Below are 19,093 nucleotides of genomic sequence, written 5' to 3'. Positions count from 1 at the left end.
ATAGCCTCTTCAATAAATGGTACTGGGAAAACTAGATAGCTACATTGTAAAAGAATGAAATTAGAACACTCCCTCACACCATACACAAAAGCAAACTCAAAATGGATTAAAGACCTAAATGTAAGGCCAGACACTATAAAACTCTTAGAGGAAAACATAGGCAGAACGCTTTTTGACATAAAGCGCAGAAAGATCTTTTTTACCCACACCGTGGAAAAATGAAAATAAAAAAAATAAATAAACAAATGGGACCTTGTGGCTTTAAAAAATACTATCACGGAAATGCAAAATGTTGAAAATCTCATAGGAAGCCCCAGGAAAACATAATCATTCTTAAACCTTTAGAAAAAAATACAGGCAAAAGATGTTCTAATAGGCACTTTGTAACCTAAAATAAGTACATTGTTAATTATTCAAGTTATTATGAATTAGCATATATATTATATATTTACACTTAGTTTGTTCATTTATTTATTATTCGTGTCTACCAACACATAAATCTCTCTTATATGGTGAGTAGGGACTTGTTTGTTTATTACCCTACCACATGTCAAAGACCTAGAAGAGGATATGACATACAAAAGTGAGTAAAAATTATCTGCACTCTAGCTATAGAATTTATAGAAGTTTTAATATAACCAGAGTGCAGATAATTTTTGACTCACCATCATACAATAGATGCTCAATAATTAATTTTAATAAATATGAAGCACATCATAAATAAACATAGAAATGTCATATCTGTCATATCTGATGTAACAATGGTTATTCAAAAAATATCTAACTCAATGTAATATTTTATAAAATAACTATAATTATATTTTGTCATATGATCTCCCTTCAAAAATTACTATCTTTTATTTTTTATATGACGTGTATCATAGTAGAGGAAGAGGTTTTATTTACCAGCTACACTAACTTTACTTGCTTTGGTACATAATGAGATTAAGCTCAAAGAGTCCCCTACTAATGCACCCTAAATTTTAACCCAATAAAATAAAAGTGACATGGTAGCAGAGAATTCGTCTTGGACTTTGAGAAGAGACCAGGTCATAAGGAGGACTTTGTTCCTATTCTGTGTTGGATCACACAGCCCCTAAATGGCAGGAGAACTAGACAGAAATGGGAACTGACAAAAATTTCAATGAGAGGATATGAAGTGGCAAAAGAGAGTCAAGTTGTTCAATGAACTGATGAGATACAGTGTTTGGGGCATTGGAGGATAAGACAAAGATAGCCCCAAATTGAGATAATCTCTACTATCTGAATAGTGCAGCCACTGGAGTAGCACAAATGTGAGAACTGGAAGCCTCATTTCCATTGAAGGAAATGAGTGAGATATGTCAGTAGAGGAAAGCACTCCTTTCTTCTACCCTTTTGAGAAGTTGATGAGAGTTGAAATATAGGATACACATCTAAAGTAAATGCCTATAACTACTTCTAAATTGTGAAAGTAAGCCCTTAATATCTTCCTTTCTTGCTAACGGTAATTATTATTTTTTCATAAGATTAAGTTCATTCATGCTCAGCACCAAATAGTGCCTAGAACACACGAAATGTCCAGTGAACATTGGAGATTTTTTAGTAATGTTCAGTGTACTTTAATAGGTCATAAAGCTTTGAGTAGGCACAAGATTTTCATCCTTATGTTTTTAGAATTAATTTTGATGTCATTAAACTATTGTCTCTCAGCTTCAAATCCGTTTTCTCTGTGAGTTACGGTTGAGACACTGAAAACCAGATTTCTTCTTTGATAGGCAGCTTCTTTTAAATTCTTTCGAAAGAGTTGCTAGAGAGAGAATGGAAGGTTGGATGAGCAACAGGGACCTCACCATCCCTATTAGCTTCCTGTTAATGGCAGCATCACTCCAGCTATGGTTCTTCACCAGTACAATGGCAAATCCTTAGCTGCTTCCAGAATTGGTTTCAGTTTTTTTTTTTTTCTTCTTTTCTATAAGCCAAAACCAGTAGCCCAACAGTGCACCTCCTCAGACGTTTGAATCTGACACTCAGCTTTTACTTCTGGTAAATAAATAGCCCTGCTAAGTCTTTATTTTGTCTTGAGGTAGCTTTCAAAACAATAAAATATGCAGTTCTCTGCTTGACAAATGTAGTGAATCAGATGGGGAGCATAAGCAATAGATTTGGTCAGACAGTCATTTCCATACACAACTAAAGAACAGGTACTGGGCAAGACATATGCATTTCCTCTACAGTTCCTTCCTTGTGTCTAAAATGTAGATTATGAAAATCTCTTTAGTATGCTCTAAAATGACATATAGTGATTATCATATGACCATATGAAAGGAAAGCATTGATTAGTTCACCAAATCCTGAAATACACATGAGAAGGGGTAAACTTAGGGCCTTGAGAGAAAGAAACAAAGATATAACCCTTTTCTTTTATTGATACCAATGCATACCTAGCACTCACCTAAATTCCATACCTGGCACATAGTATGCTATTTCTATAAATTTGTGGAATTAATGCATAAATAAATGAATGGAAGAAATAACTGCAGGATGGTACATACAGTTTCCAAATAATTTATCATGATCATACTTTTGAATCCTCATGATATCTCGTCAAGGAGCTACTATTTCCCAGATTTTACAGAACGGAACACTGGATTCCAGAAATACAGAACAATCTGAAGTCACAACCAGGACGTGAGAAGTTTTCAATTTGAATAAAACAATTAACAAATTTAATAACCCAACTATTATGGGATACACATTATCCTAAATAACATGTGGAACAGGTATAAAAATTGATATTTTGTTAGGTTGAGAGCAAGAAGCAGAAAATTTCAGGGAAATTATATTAAGGGGATCACATACTCTCAGTTAAATTAAAAGTGATTAATTCATAAAAAATCTCCATAACCTTAGATAATTAAAACACACTTTTAAATAACTAATGACTAGCAGTGATATTCAAAGTATTTAAGGACTTCTATGGCAAGTGCTCCAATAAATCAGAATGAATGCCTGCCATAAATAATCAGTGTGGCCATAGTAATGTGTGCCACCTATATTTCAGCTTTGCTTACAGATCAGAGAAAAAATTGCAACCAAAAAATTAAAACCTCATAAAACCAGACCTGAGCTTATACCCACTGGTAGAGCTGTACTGATTGTTTACAGTTAGTGTCCATTCTGATTGGTAGCTGCTCCAAACACTTTGTAAAATATTTTCAATATAACCTTGTGAGAAATGAGATATAATTAAATACTTTTCTGTATCCAGCAATTAAAATTTACGGGATACAGAAAAGAAAACAGTTTTTGAGGGAGTTGTTCATACTTGAATTCATTTAGGAAACTCGGCTTCATAAGGAAGAGAGAAAGAAGCAAATGAAAAGGAAGCTAGAGATAAGGAACTGTCTAGAGAATTTGAATGCAAAGCCCAGATACAAGGTATTGAGCTATATATCACATCTTATTACTTGTTTATAAACAGTCATAGTAATCTTGAAAAGTACGTCTCCTTACTCCTAATTTATAGATGAAGAGATTAAGATTCAGAGAAGTTAAGATCAGACACGTTCTAACCAGGAAAGTTAGTTTTCAAACCATATAGAGACATATAATTTTCTCTATTGCCTACTAGTCAAAAGAGAAATATTCTGAAGTTCCAGTTGTATCTAAATCAGGAGGATTAATACAAAGACATTAGCAGGCAAAAAAGTTAAAATAACCTCGTACTTTTTCCAAAGCAGTAAACTGCATATAGAGGTGAATCAGGAGACAATGATGACCAAGTCCTCAGTGATTATGACAAGGGCCATGAATAAGAAAGGATAATACTTGACTTCATCTTGAACCCAGTATTGCATCATCCTCCGGGGAAGCTCACGATCCCCTTGTACTTACAAGTAACAGACAGTCATCACCAGGAACCAAGTGTTTTAACCAACCAGAAAACCGCTGAATAAACCTGGGGTCATGGGTTTTCAGTGCGATACACGTTAAGAAAGGGGAATTTTTAGGGTGTAAGAATTTTTAGTTTGTCAAGGGAGGCAGAAAACATTACTGGTTATGAGGTTGTATGTACAGCCAAAATTTTTAGATTGCAATCTCTTGTCCATATCTAACTTCCTATATTCTATAGCCAGTGCAAGTAATTTAACTTCTCTGAACCTCCGCTTTCTCAGTTGTTGTGTGCATAAAATATAGCTCAGTTATCCACATTTTACAGCATTTCTCTCACTCTAGAGAAAGAGTCTTAGTTTTAAAAAAAATCAAGGAGCTGGAATAATAGCAAGAGTTCAATTATAATATAACCACCTTTTCTTGTAGTGATAGTAGATCACCAGGTTGACAGCATCTAGCCAGTATATGAAGATACAAATTTAAACACTATTGATAGGCATCCAATTTGAGGCTTTATATTGTGTAATTTTTGATGTGGATATTACAGGTAATATCTATGCAGTGTAATGAAAAATAGAACGTTACTAATTGTGCCCAACTTTTTTAGGGAAGAAAGAAGTAGCACCACTAAAAGAAAAGGCAAGTGTCCATCCAAAAGGTAGAAAGAGAGGCATGGTTACCTCATCATGTGGTCACCAACATCACAAAAGGGAGAGCGTTAAGATGCCTGAAAGAGAATATCCTAACACTAAGTAAGGAAATTAGAGATGTAGATACTGGCGATATCAGAGATATTAATGTGGAGAAGAGGCTCTATGACTCAGTTGCTTCAGGAATGGCTACTGTAGGGCAGGCTGGAGAGTCACCTGTGGTATATTCTAAGTTCTCATAGGATCAATAAGACCCTACACAAAAACTAAAGGACAATAATTTTACTAAACCCAGAAAGGATATTTTTATTGACTATCTCTGGACAACACCCATGAGGTTTCCAGAAAACGAAAAAATGAAGGAAGAGCCTCTTTCCAGCTGCCAATTAATTGAAAGTGAAGGCATCACATCAGTGACAAATGTTTTCTGTAGCTCAGGGAATGGATCATACTAAACATAACTTATGTTGCAGACACATTTAATCCTCACAAAAATCTGAAGACACATATGATTCTATACAATAAGGAATGTGGAGTCCAAAAAGGTTATACAAATTACCTTCAGTCACACAGTCAGGGTGGCACGGTGGGGACTGAACCATAACTAAACAGACGCCCAAATTCATATACTTCCCATCACCCCATCTTATATCACATACCTCAATTTTTTGACTGTTAAAAGCACTTCCTACCCATCTTTTTAGAAAATAGACAAAGAACAACTTTCAGCTCTACATGATCTCTAATCATGTAAAACACAGGTATCCTCCAAAGAGGCCAATAGACCTGGGAAGACATCACTTCTTTTCTACTTGTTTTCTCATAGCCTGGTAATATCCCACTGGAATAAAAAAACATAGCCTGATATTTACACCTGAGCAGGGAAGTATATCTCAGAGGCCACCATTAAAAGTTGACTGACCTACTTCTCTCTGATATCAAGGTACAAGTAGGTTACATAGGAATGGGATCCCATGTGCTTGCAACAGCCTAAAGTCAAGCTTGTTAAAGTAAACTTTTAAATCTTTAACAACAACAGTCTTCCCTCCGCAAGTTTTCTAGAGGGAATCTTAGGCTGGTCGTAGAAGATTCAATTTCCTCCTTAGTCACAACCAAACAGTAAAGATTATATGAGATCATCATATGGAAAGTTCTAAGTGTAGAATTATTTTATTCTGTGAAGAGAAAGCAGTCCTCTATACACTGCCACCATTGTCATTCATAAAATGTAATTAGAGTGAAGAAGACATAGTCTAATAAAAACATTGAGTAAAGAGAGAGGTGCTAAATTGGTAAGAAAGGGAATATTATAGCACATGCATTATTTATTCTCATAGAATTAAAAAGATTAACTACAGTCCACGCTCCTCCATATTTCTTTAGACCCAGCTTGTTTTATTCAAGTAACGTTCATTGCAAAGCATTGAAGGTATTTAAATTTGTGACTCCCAAAAGACATAAAATCTCGCAGACAGTACATTTTCATCCTGGGATATTTAGGGCCCATATAAATAATGTTGTGATTTTTTAAAGAATCATTAGAGAATTTTAATAATAGAATTACCTAACTTTTGAAATGGAGAGCTCTTTTTTCTCCAATAGTCAAATAAGCCCAGGAAAACAATGCATTGGGTCACAATAAGGGAGAATCCTGAGGCACCTAGAGTAGAATACAGTAAGTATTAGCATTTTTTTCTAGCTCTGAATTCACATAATTTACAACAATATTTCAATATGGCACAAGGTAAGTTCTCAGCTCAGGACTAGTAAGAAGATAAATGGCAAATAAATGAAGAATGGTAAGTAAATAATAATAACATAATAATAAATAAGAATTTTAACAATAAATAAAAATAATAATAAAGGTGTGTATACTAATCAACATTCCCTTTTGGAGAATACAGATGAACAAACTACATAGACATGTCAGCATTTATTACAGAAATTTTAATATGTAGATGCCCAAGGTTTCTAAGAGTAGCTACATGGTAGATATCCAAGAGCTGATGCATAGAGAGAATTCTTTTACTAAATATAACACAAATGTGAGCAAGGGCACTAGGGTGGATCAAACCACTTTATTTTTGGTTGGGGATTTTTCATGATTGCTCCAATTTGCAAGTAAATTTAGGGGACTCAAATTTGAAAGTCTCAAATAAATATATCATTTTTAACATTACCTAGCACTCATCACAACTAAAAGTTGATCCATATCTGTCCCTCTGGTATTCAGCACATGTATCTGCAGTGGGAAGGGACTGGGCCATGATGAGCTTCCAACTCCTGTGTTCCTGCCATACCCTGTACTTCATCCACCCTCACTCTACCCAAAGCCTCAGGAGAAGCAGGATGTACTCCCTCAGCCCTGGCTGTAAATGAAACACCCAAAGATGAGCATGGGAGGGATTGTCCTGACCCTTGAAAACATGAGCACTGCTTCTTCCAAATGTTTTCCAGTTTGCTTTGTAGGAACCTGTGCTGTATGTGAAAACACAGAAGATACAGTCAGACTGCAACAGCATCTTTTCTCATCTTCAGGTAAATTTCACTGAGTATAAGACAGTCGTCATAATATATCAAGTAGTGGTCATTTCCCCGTTTGGTATGAATGTGAAACCAGGCCCTGACAAGGGATGATATTCAAAAAAGTATTTGATAAGTAAAGCATAGGCAACAATGAATCAGAATAGAAATCCAGCTGGGATGACATATCAGGTGGTAAGCAGAGCAGTGGTTTTTATCTGCATCACATTTTAAGAGATCCATGACTGCACTGTCTGTGAAAACATTGAAGAAAGGCAAGAGTGAAAGCTGAGAGACCAGCTAGGAAGTTGCTGCAGAAATGCCACTTCACTCAGGAGCTCATGACTTATCAGAGCTGTGCATTACTCATTTTTGTTTCTCCCACAGCTTTTTGGTCTGCCAATGTACCTGTTGAGGTAAACTGACAAATACACCTATTAAGAAAAATGAACATCCCCTAATTTTGACGGAATTATCTTAAATGGCTTGTGAAGGCCTTGTGTTATCAAATTCAATAAGTTACATAGTGTTATCTCATTTAAGCAATTTATGTTTTCCCAATTCATCATGGAAAAGATTCCATTTTTTTTTTACAATATTCTTTTTTTTAAAGCTCTCTATTCGAGTTTAATTGCTTTACACTGTTGTACCAGTTTCTGCTGTACAACAAAGTGAATCAGCTATACTTATATCCCCATATCCCCTCCCTCTGGCAACTCCTTCCCACCCTCTCTACCCTACCCCTCTAAGTCATCACCAATCATCGATTTGATCTCCCTGTGTTATGCAGCATCTCCCCACTAGCTATCTATTCTACATTTGGTAGTGTATATATGTCAATGCTACTTTTTCACTTCGTCCCAGCTTCCCCTTCGCTCCACCCCACATCGTGTCCTCCAGTCCTTTCTCTACATCTGCATCTTTATTCTTGCCCTGTCACTGGGTTCATCAGTACCATTTTTTTTAGATCCATATATGTGAGTTAGGATATGGTATTTGTTTTTCTCTTTCTGGCTTACTTTACTCTGTATGACAGACTATAGGTCCATTCATCTCACTACAAATAACTCAGTTTCATTTCTTTTTATGGCTGAGCACTATTCCATTGTATATATGTACCACATCTTCTTTATCTATTCGTCTGTTGATGGGCATTGAGGTTGTTTCCATGTCCTGGCTATTGTAAGTAGTGCTGCAATGAACATTGTGGTACATGTTTCTTTTTGAATTATGGTTTTCTCAGGTATATCCCCAGTATTGGGAAAAATGGGTCATGTGGTAGTTCTATTTTTAGTTTTTTAAGGAGCCTCCATTCTGTTTTCCATAGTGGCTGTACCAATTTACATTCCCACCAACAGTGTAGGAGGGTTCCCTTTTCTCCTCACCCTCTCCAGCATTTAGTGTTTCTAGATTTTTTGATGGTGGCCATTCTGACTGATGTGAGGTGATACCTCATTTTGGCTTTGAATTTCATTTCTCTAATGACTAGTGCTATTGAGCAAGGAGATTCCATTTTTGACAGCAGTGATTCATTTTGATACTCCTTCTATTGATTTTGTAGCTTTCTATTGAAGCAGGATGATTATATGTATTTTATTTACACAAACCAACTGAAAGTGATTATCTATAGGCTCAATAGTAGGTAAACTATACTCAAACTCACTGACCAATATTCCAATATAATAATGTTAACTGTCTTTTATGGAGTGCCTATTAAATACCAAGAAACATAAGTATTCCATCACATACCAACTCTACAAGGTAGTTATAACACTCATTTTGCATCTTAAATACCTTACTCAAGATCACCAAGCTACAAGTCAGGAAACTGGGATCCAGTGTATCCAACTCCAAAGCCATTCTCTTTTGATTATTGCAAGATGCATATTTTAAATCATCAGTATAATTAGAATAGCAAGCACTCTTATTAAATACCTACTATGCACCCATAACTGTTAAATTCTTCATATGCACTGCCTCATTAATTCTCAGGATAACAATATCAGGTATCTTTAAGTTCCTCATTTTTCAGACATGAAAACTGAGGCTTAGAGAGGTGCAGTGACCTCACTGAGGTCGTAGAGCTAGTGCCTGACAAAGCTGGACTCTCTAACTTCAGAATCCAATATTCTCAGCCATCTTACTCTTCTGCTTCCTAAATGATAGAAAATGATTTGCTCCTATAGAATCAGGCAAAACCAGTAACCAGAAGTCTAATGCAGAGGCAGGGCTCTTATTTATCACAAAGAATCTCACAATCCTAAATATTCTCTTCAGCAATACCTGTTCTTAAATATTTAAACAAAACACATGGGGAATGGCTGAAGGAACTAAAAATATTGTAGCCTGGTACAAGAAAGTCTCAGAAACAGCAATCTGGAAGTACCCGAAAAGCTGTCAAGAAAAAGAAGCACATATGTATTCTTCTTGTTCCACAAGGAAAGGTGAGAGTTGCATACAGAGAGTTATATACACAGTTAAAGTAAAAAACTTTCTAATAATGAGAATTATACAAAACTAATTTGAATGGACTCATAAAGTGCTCTAACCATCACTGGATTGGGGGGCAGAAGTAAAATGAACATCAACCACACTAGAGGTGTGTTTCTGTAATCTCATAAGGGTTAGAACTACATTAATTTTAAGATGATTTCCAGCTCTGAGGTGCAATTTAGAATTTGACTATTTCACCGGTATGATTGTATGAGAGTACGCATTTCATTGTCTTTATCTTGATTAAGACTATTCCAAAATAAATGAAATATGAGCATTACCCTTAAAGAATAAATTAGAATGTTCACTGAAGCATAGTTTATAGTAGTAAAAAAAAAAAGCAAAGTAAATGTCCATTATTTGAAAACATATTAGGTAAATCTTGAAACATGAATATAACTGCATAGTATATAGGCATTATAAACATGTCCCCTGAGTATTTATGATATGTGAAAAACTACTTATCTTATGATTTAATGTTAAACTAAGAGGATGCAAATTACTGCTAAACATAGAAATTTTATAACCTATAATAAATATAATGCCTCCTGTGTTTATCTTTAAAATTTTTGAAACTGTCTTTTTCTAACAACAATGTCCAAGTTCATTCCAATGTTGACCTTAGTGTCTGCCCCATGACAGGTGCTCAAAAAATATATGGTAAATGAATAATGGAAATACAGCATGACATTTTTAATAAAGTATTTTGGAATAAATTAGTTAATATTTGAAAATATCCATCTGTTCCATGCATTAAACATAAAACAACACATTTATCATATGGATGAAACAAAACCAAATAAAACCACAGAAAAAATTTTCATTCATATTTTTCAGAGGAAATGTGAAAATCTTAATGTAAATTTAAATAACATGTCAAAAATAATAAGGAAAACCACAAATTGGAAAAGTATTTGCACAAAATTTGAAAAGAAAATGCTAATCTATTTAGAGCTCATACAAATTAAGAGGAAAACTATTAGGGTGAGTCAAAAATTATCCATACTCTGACTGTAGAATTTACAGAATTTTTAAAATAACCAGAGTGCAGATAACTTCTGACTCACCCTCGTATCAAAATACCAACAGATAGTTAAGCAAGGAATATAGATGCATAACAAAAGGGAAATGTAAGTAATAAATAAAGATAGAGGAAATAATCTAACGAGCAATCACAGGAATAAACAGTAAAACAAAGTAATGTTTGATACAAACAGAAAAGAATAAACACTTTCCCCGGTTCTAGAAAATAAACAAAAAAAAAAAAGGTCTGTGCAAATACCGCATTAGCAGGGTAATAAAATGTTAATTTTTGGAAAAATAATATTGAATATGTACTAAGAATTCTCTAAATTTATATCTTCCCATTCTATAATCCCATCTCTAGAGATTAACTTTATTTCCTGTAGAAGGAAAGGCAGATGAGATTGCCTATATAGATATCAATGGTCATTATAACAAAATCTCAAAATATTGAAAAAAATTAAATTATCCAACAATATTAAAATTAAAGGCTAGATATTCTTTAAATGTTAAAAATGAATGCTATACAGACTGAAAAGTAACAGAAAATTACTGATTTAAAATGGCAAGTGCCATTAGGATTCACATAGTATTATTTGTGGAATAAAAAGGAAAACAAATTCTTGAGGAATGTTTAACTTTTTTGAGAACTTTTAGACATATTCTGATTTAAGGCCCAAAATATGTTGAGACCATTGAACAGACATGTTCAAGGAATATTTCAAGAAATGTATGGCTGGGGAAGGTTTTTGTTAAGTCAGGATAATTGGTTTTTTGGACAAGCAGAAATAGGGAACTTTATCTCTAGAGAATCCTAAGTTCCTGATTCACAACCTTAGGGACTAAAGAAGTTTATAAAAATAAGTGCTAAATTAGCTTTCAAAAGAAGCTGAGTCTCTTGAGTAAATGTTAACTTTAAGACAAATCATGAAAAACTAGAATTGCATCATTGATCTTTTTTTATGATGCTTTATTTCCCTCACGCCTCTTAAGAATATTCATGGACAGACAAATTGCCTGACTGTGGCTGTTCTTTCTCACATTTCTTTTTAGGAAGGAGCAACTGGCTTTACAATTGAAAATCTTCTGGTATTTGAAAAATGCAAATGAAATTCAAATTCTTGGGAATTTTTTCTATTACTTAATGGAATGGAGTGGTGTGAAAGACTTTGTAACTCAGTCAGAAGGTAAGATAAAGAGAGAAGTTTTTCTTTAAATTATTTCAAAAGAAAAACATCCTATCAATAAATATAAAAACTTTTGAGTGGAGGTGACCATTGCTTGTGGGATTTTGAAAATATGTATATATATATTTATATATGTCTAAAGGAAAAAATTATAAAACCTAAGCATCATCTGCAAGACCAGAAAACCACTTAATTTTATTTTGAAATCCCAAAATATTCCATGGAAGAGACCAGTGAAGAAAAGAAAGTTGCTTGCAATACAATAGGCCCTTAAAAATTAAAGGGTAATGGCTACTGTATTCGAGTACTGAAAAGTATCAAGTTCACTAAAATCTTAGGTAAAAAGTATCTGGAGAAAGAGCCCCTGTTGGTTTATACATTATTCACACATAAACATGCTCAATAAATGCTTGAGGATACATTAATTGAAGATGCTTATGGTAAAAATCGGATTAGAAACAAAAAATATATAACAGACAGAAAAAGTAATCATGAGTGTTAGTCTGAGCCTCAGAAGGCCAAAGCAAAAGAAAAAAATATTAAAACTTTTTGAGTTCTCATTTATATAATTAATCAAATTCCACTACCTAGACCTTAATTCTCTACATGAAACCTGAAAGAAACTTTAGGCATGTTTTCCATTTGAATTCATTATTGGGATAATATCTTCATACATGGAAGACAATATCTTCAACGTTTTTGAAAGAGGCAAATATATATTTATGTGTATATTTATTATATAGGTCCTTGATGAAAGTTAAGTGCATCATGTTAAGTTGTGATTTTTATTTAAAAATTTATAAATAAGTAAACATTGTGACATAGTGGTAAAAATGGGGGCCTGGGGATCATAAAGATAAGGGTTTAAATCATAAGTCTGGTATTTACCAACAATAAGATATTGAAAATCGTACTTGACCTTTGAAATCTCAAAATAATTTTTTCATTGTTAAATTCATAATAATTTTTGGATTATTCTGAAAGTTAAATGAAAAAAATTATATGAAGTGCCTAATACAGACTAGGACCTCACATGTTGTCTATTACTCTTCTCTTTGTGAGCTAAAATAACACATCTTTCCTTGTGGTATATTACCTGAAGATTAGAGTTTATAAAATCTATAAATTGAGGGTTGGCAAATCCATTTATCTCTGCAAAATATCGTCTTAATTAATCTTTTTAGAAGAACTGGAAAGGATAACAGAATTATTTCTAATAGTGAGAATTTAGAATACAGATGGTATCTGTTGTTCACTGACAAATCTTAGTACTTTCAATATTACATCTTCAAGTAGTCAAGTCAATAAAACAAAGCAAAAAAATTATCGAAAGTTAGAGGCTTTCTAGAAAATTAGAGAGCTTGACTTCTGACTTCAATAAAAAAGTGACAGATTTCCCTTTAGGGCTGTTACAACACTAAAGCAGTGCCTGGATGAGGTCCCACAGCACTGAACCACAGAGGGATTAGCTCTTCTAAAGGACCAGGAGTTGGGTGAGAGGGATTAGAAGACAGTTAGGATCCAGGCCAATTCAGAGCCTTAACAAATAAGAATTTCATCTTCTAGTGACAACTGTGTTCTAGGCACCAATGACCTGCAATCTCTTTTGGGAATATACTGTTAAGTCAAGAACTCAATTTCTTTATCTCTGTTTACCTCCAGAAAACAATAAACACTGTTAACCTGGAAGATTTTGAGAGTAGGGATTATAAATGCTCTAGGTCTACCAGAAATAGTGGGTTCCTATGGATAACTGAACAAGGCACACGAGTACAACTCAGCCTCAATGTGTACTCTCTAGATACCTAAGACAATCTCTGTACTGTTTCGATTGTTTTAATATTTTTTTCCTCGGAGTTGATCTTCGTAATATAATGGACACCTGCTTTGGTGTTTTTCTCTTTTTTATTACATTTTTCCATTGTGCATACTTATTTTAGAAGTTTGGGTAATTTAGAAAAGTAGAAAAAGTTCTGTAAGATAACCATTAATGGTATGGATAGTTCTTTCCAGTCTTTCTATTCTGTCTAGGTTTTCTTGATTTAGATTTTGGTTTTGCAAACAATGCTTTAATAGTTTTCTTCTGTTTTCACTTAATCATTTTTAAATAATTTAAATATTTTTAGGCTAGTACAAATTTCTCACAAATGTCATATTAATAGGTGCATAATGGCCCATCAAATGAGTGTACTATAATTATTTAACAATTCTCCAAGCATTAAACAAGAATGAAAAACTATTTTAAAAGATAACATCCAATAATGCCAAAGATTGAGTAAAAATGGCATTACCCAATATACAGATACCATGGAAAGTGATTTTATTAGAAACTACCAAAAATCTTTAAAAGAAGAATCTTCATTCCCTTGTTCCCAGATTCTGGGAATCCATTCTGGGGAAGTCAAGTTAAATGTGGAAAACATTTCAAGCACAATGCCATTCAACAGAGTGTTTGTTGACTGCTTCTTAAATGGTATGCTAGCATTGCAAGAGTAATGAAAATAATTTCCTCTATTCTATCCATTATCCTTCATTCCCCTATTTGAAAGCATTAAAGCAGATTGGTGGTATCTCTTTAAAAAGTTTGTAAGTGAAGATTTTTTGCAGCAATTATCTAAGGGCTGTTAGGATACCAAATGTATATCATATATTTTCTATAAATAATTTTTAAACAGGAATCAGCTTTTAGAAGATGTTCCTAGAAAAGGAAAGATGTGGCATTTGACCTGATTCATATCTTTCCTCCTGAAACTTCAGTACACACAGACCCCAGACAACTGAAATTCCCTTAAAGCCTCTACCAGAATTGTATTCCCAGAGAAAGAGTAGGATGATATGTGCATCTACGGTTAATCAAATTCCAATCGTAATACCAAGTAAAAGTATATCCTGGCCTACCCAACCCTCCCTCTTTGAAATGTATACCTACAAAGTAGGCTGCAACTTGAATGGATGAGAGTCCTCCTTTCCAAAGCCAATATATACATAAACATTCTATTATGCTGATTGAATTGTTGCACCATTGAAAACTGGAGTTTTCATAGAAAATAGCATAACCTGCTGACAAATGACTATCACAGGCAGAAATGGCCAATCCTATGCCAGAAACATAGGTACTGTTTGGAAACCCTAAGTAGAAACCTGTGGGAAAACATTCAGAGGTCTTTCTGAAACATTGAAAATGTTACTAAAAGTAATTAAAGTATGTGGGCCGAGCGACTGGATGCAGGATGTGCTGCTTGAGCAGTGAAGGAACTCAGGGTGCTGGGTGTGGAGACCATGGGGGCATAGGCTACTGTGGCAACAGAAAATTGACCGTCTCTGGCGGCGCAGCCCCTTTCTCACTTGCACACCTCATATCACCCTGTTTGCCCCTGGAGGATGGCTGGTTAGCCAGAAACGGGTAAGATTCCTCAGGGAAGGAACAACCTAAGACAGGCACAGTCACAGAGGGGCCAACAGGGGTGGGGCACAGACCCTTAATCCTTCTGAGAGGGGTCTCCTGCCCCCAGGGCTGCTTTGCTCTCCTCGCCCAGCTCAAATCCACGCCCAGCTCAAATCCATGTCCAGCTCAAATCCACACCCAGCTCAAATCAGACCCAGGAGGCAAACAAAGATCATTGCCCCCAATCATGTGAGGCCTTTGTTTGTTTACTTCAAAGATAACCTTCTTTGTGGGACTAAACTGGGAGTGTTAGACCCTTAGGCTATGCCAAGAACTCAATAAAAGCAACGTGGGATCAATCAGCGAGGCTCTTAATCCTAGAGGTCTTGAGTCCCCTGGTCCCATCTTTCTCTTAAGTCTGTGTCTGTGTTTTCTTTAAGCTTGCGGCACCCGTCACACGCCCCAAGTTGCTGAGCTGGTCTCGGCAGAAACCCACTCATTGGATCGATGTTTTTCCTCTAAGGATACCTTTTTTAAGCTAGGTAGAATAACAAGAGGATGAAGAGGTGTTTTCAAAATTATGCTCCCTTACTCGTTTATTATAAAGAAGAAGGTCATCTAGTAATATATACTCTTTAAGTTTTTTTCAAGTTAAAATCATTTTCTCGATACTCTATGGCACACAACTCACATCTTGAGCCACTCTCAAATTCCTTTTTTGGAAAATATTGAGCCTAATTGCAAACTCAACAAATGGAAGAGGAATGATTTTCATACTGACAGAAATAAAAGGCAACTCTTCTGAGTGTAATTTGGTTGTTTGTATTTCTAAAATCTAAAGAACCCAAAACTAATTGCAGTACTCTTACACAGAAGTCTCACCACAAAGTCTCACAAAACTTTTTAGTTTTGCATTGTCTGCTATTCAATTATAATCCTACACAGAATTGAAACACCAATGCCATGCTCCAATTGTATCAGAGAGAGATGGTCTAGAAGGCCTTGTTATTCATGTGCTTGTAGACAAGAAGCATCAGCAGCATCTCGAAACATTAATAAATTCAGATCTTAGAGCTCACTTCAGATCCACTGAATGAGAATTTTTATAAAGATTTCCCAAGTGAGTCATTTGTATACTAAAATTTGGAAACACTCCACTAGATGGGTGGTTTTCTTCCGCAGTTGCACAATAGAATCATCTAAAGAGCATTATTTTAGAAGATGCATTATTCCTACTCTTTAGACAAATTGCATAATTTGGCGGGCAATAACAATGCAGTTAAAAAGAAAGGAAAGTAATTTTTTTTAATTAAAAATAAATAAATAAAGAGGTGGGGATGTAAAGTCAGAAAATGTAGATTTGAACAATAGTTTTTTCACTTACTGTGTTTTAAAATACATTTGAAACATAGTTACTCTGTGAAATTTATTTTCCTCAAAGTTTTATACTGTTGATAAAATAAGTAATACTTATTGTAAATTGTAAAACCCTAAACGAATGTTATTCTTAATAACTGGTATGGTATAAAATCAAATAAATCAATATTTTCAAGAGATGAAGCATGCTATCTCCAAAATAACAATATTCAAAGTAAGTCTGTGGTTCAACTGAATTGGAAATAACAAATGTTCATTAAAATGCAAATAGTCTTTCCCTGACTCAGAACTTGTACAACACAATATCTGGAAATAGAATACAGAACTTTGTATTGTTAATAAACTACCAATGTAATTATTGTGTGTCTTCTATTCCCTGACGTACGAGCTAGAAAAGGAATTTGAAAAACTAAACTCATAGCTGTAAACCCACTCCAGCTAGTCCTGACACACTTGTTGCCCTTCCTCCAATGATCTCTTACTTCATATGATAATACTGTGTAGACTCCTTAAACCCACATCTCTTCTGGATTACTCCAGGTATGAAAAAATAAAATGGAAAGGACCAATTGGACAGACACTGAGTTCATTCTACAGGGACTTTCTGCGTACCTAAGAGCTGAAAAAATCCTTTTTGTGATGTGCTTGCTGATATACCTGGTGATCCTCCTGGGGAACAGCACCTTGATCATCCTCACTCTCCTGGATTCCCACCTTCACACCCCTATGTACTTCTTCCTTGGTAATCTTTCCTTCCTTGACATTTGGTACACATCCTCCTTTATCCCCTCAACACTGATACACTTTCTATCAGAGAAAAAAACCATCTCCTTCACTAGATGTGTTGTTCAGATGTCTGTCACTTTCACTATGGGGTCCACAGAGTGTGTGCTCCTAGCAGTGATGGCATATGACCGTTATGTAGCCATCTGTGTCCCTCTGAGATACCCCATCATCATGAGCAAGGCACTTTGTATTCGGATGGCAGCTCTCTCCTGGGGACTGGGCTTTCTCAACTCATTGACAGAAACAATTCTTGCAATCCGGTTGCCCTTCTGTGGGAAAAAAGTCATCAATCATTTTGTTTGTGAAATATTGGCCTTTGTCAAGCTGGCTTGCACAGATATTTCCTTGAATGAGATTACTATGATGTTTGGCAATGTGATATTTTTGTTTGCTCCATTACTGTTGATTTGTGTCTCCTACATTTTCATACTTTCTACTGTCCTCAGAATCAATTCAGCTGGAGGAAGAAAAAAGGCTTTTTCCACCTGCTCAGCCCACATTACAGTGGTGACTCTGTTTTATGGGACAATTCTCTTCATGTATATGAAGCCAAAATCCAAAGACTCTGCTTTTGACAAACTGATTACCCTGTTCTATGGAGTAGTCACACCCATGCTCAATCCTATCATCTATAGCCTGAGGAATATGGAGGTGCATGCAGCTGTGAGAAAGTTGAGAGCTAGACTGGTTCTGCAGGAAAGGATGAGGAGCTTACATCTTTGAGTTTATGCGCAAAATAAGCTCACATATTGGAGGCAACATTTTTTTAATATGAACAGAACAAAGGAAATAAAAGTTATATGTAAAATCACAGAATTTGAGTTGGAAAGAAATTTCAAGGTAATAAGCTAACTTTATCTTTTATGAAAATAATTTAAAAAATATAAGGACAACTAGTCTAAGAAGTGAGAATAAACTTTTAGAAAGAAGAAAACAATTTAAATTAAGCTTTTCCGAAAAAGTCCAGTGCACAAGTCCACTTAACAAGTAAAACGTATTTTTCACTCCCATTTTTGTGAAAACTATTTGAATTCATGTTTTTTCTGTTTATTATTGGTTTTTGTTTTACCCAGGGAATTGATCTGGTGAACCTAATTTTTCTGGTACACATTTTTCCTTCTTCTTTCCCTCCCCATGTTTCTCCCATGCCCTTTACACACACTATGCTGCATTCACTTTGGTGTTATCCAGATATAGCATGTTCTTTCACACTTTAGGACAATAGTATATGTCACTACATCCCCATATCACATTTCTCCTATGGGGGCATCATAGCCACCTAAAGTCAATTTAAGTGTTATATCTTCTGAAAATCCATATATATATATATATATATATATATATATATATACACATATATATATAAAACAGAACATTATCAGCCACTAAAAAGAATGAAATTCTGCCATTTGCAGCAACATGGATGGACCTATAGCATATTATGCTTAGGGAAATGAGTCAGACAGAGAAAGCAAAATACTCTATATTATCACTTTTATGTGGAATCTAAAAAATAAAACAAACAAATGTATGTAACAAAACAGAAACAGACTCACAGGTATAGAAAACAAACTAATGTCACCAGTGTGGAGAGGTAAGAGGGGAGGATCAAGATAGGGGTATCAGATTAAAAGACACAAACTACTATGTATAAAATAAATAACCAACAGGATATATTATGCAAAAGAGGGAAATATATCCATAATTATATATAACTTTAAATGGAGTATAATCTCTAGAAATATTGAATTACTATGTTGTCCCCAGAAACAAATATATTATTGTAAATCAAC

General features: G+C 34.7%; 1 protein-coding gene across 1 annotated transcript; it reads left to right on the top strand.

Moving 5' to 3' along the window:
• Positions 1-17,069: 17,069 nt before the first annotated feature.
• Positions 17,070-18,023, top strand: LOC130845615 (olfactory receptor 13C7-like). Its single transcript, XM_057723099.1, has one exon. The coding sequence runs from the start codon at positions 17,070-17,072 to the stop codon at positions 18,021-18,023; it is 954 nt and encodes a 317-aa protein (XP_057579082.1).
• The last annotated feature ends 1,070 nt before the right edge of the window (positions 18,024-19,093 follow it).

The sequence above is a fragment of the Hippopotamus amphibius genome, chromosome 2, assembly GCF_030028045.1.
Source record: "Hippopotamus amphibius kiboko isolate mHipAmp2 chromosome 2, mHipAmp2.hap2, whole genome shotgun sequence".
Taxonomy (NCBI): domain Eukaryota; kingdom Metazoa; phylum Chordata; class Mammalia; order Artiodactyla; family Hippopotamidae; genus Hippopotamus; species Hippopotamus amphibius.
Note: the sequence above shows the minus strand (reverse complement) of the source record. Positions and strands in the feature narration are given on the sequence as shown.

What these genes read in the sequence shown, in the direction of transcription:
- LOC130845615 (XM_057723099.1), top strand. Translation starts at nt 17,070, where the DNA reads ATGGAAAGGACCAATTGGACAGACACTGAGTTCATTCTACAGGGACTT.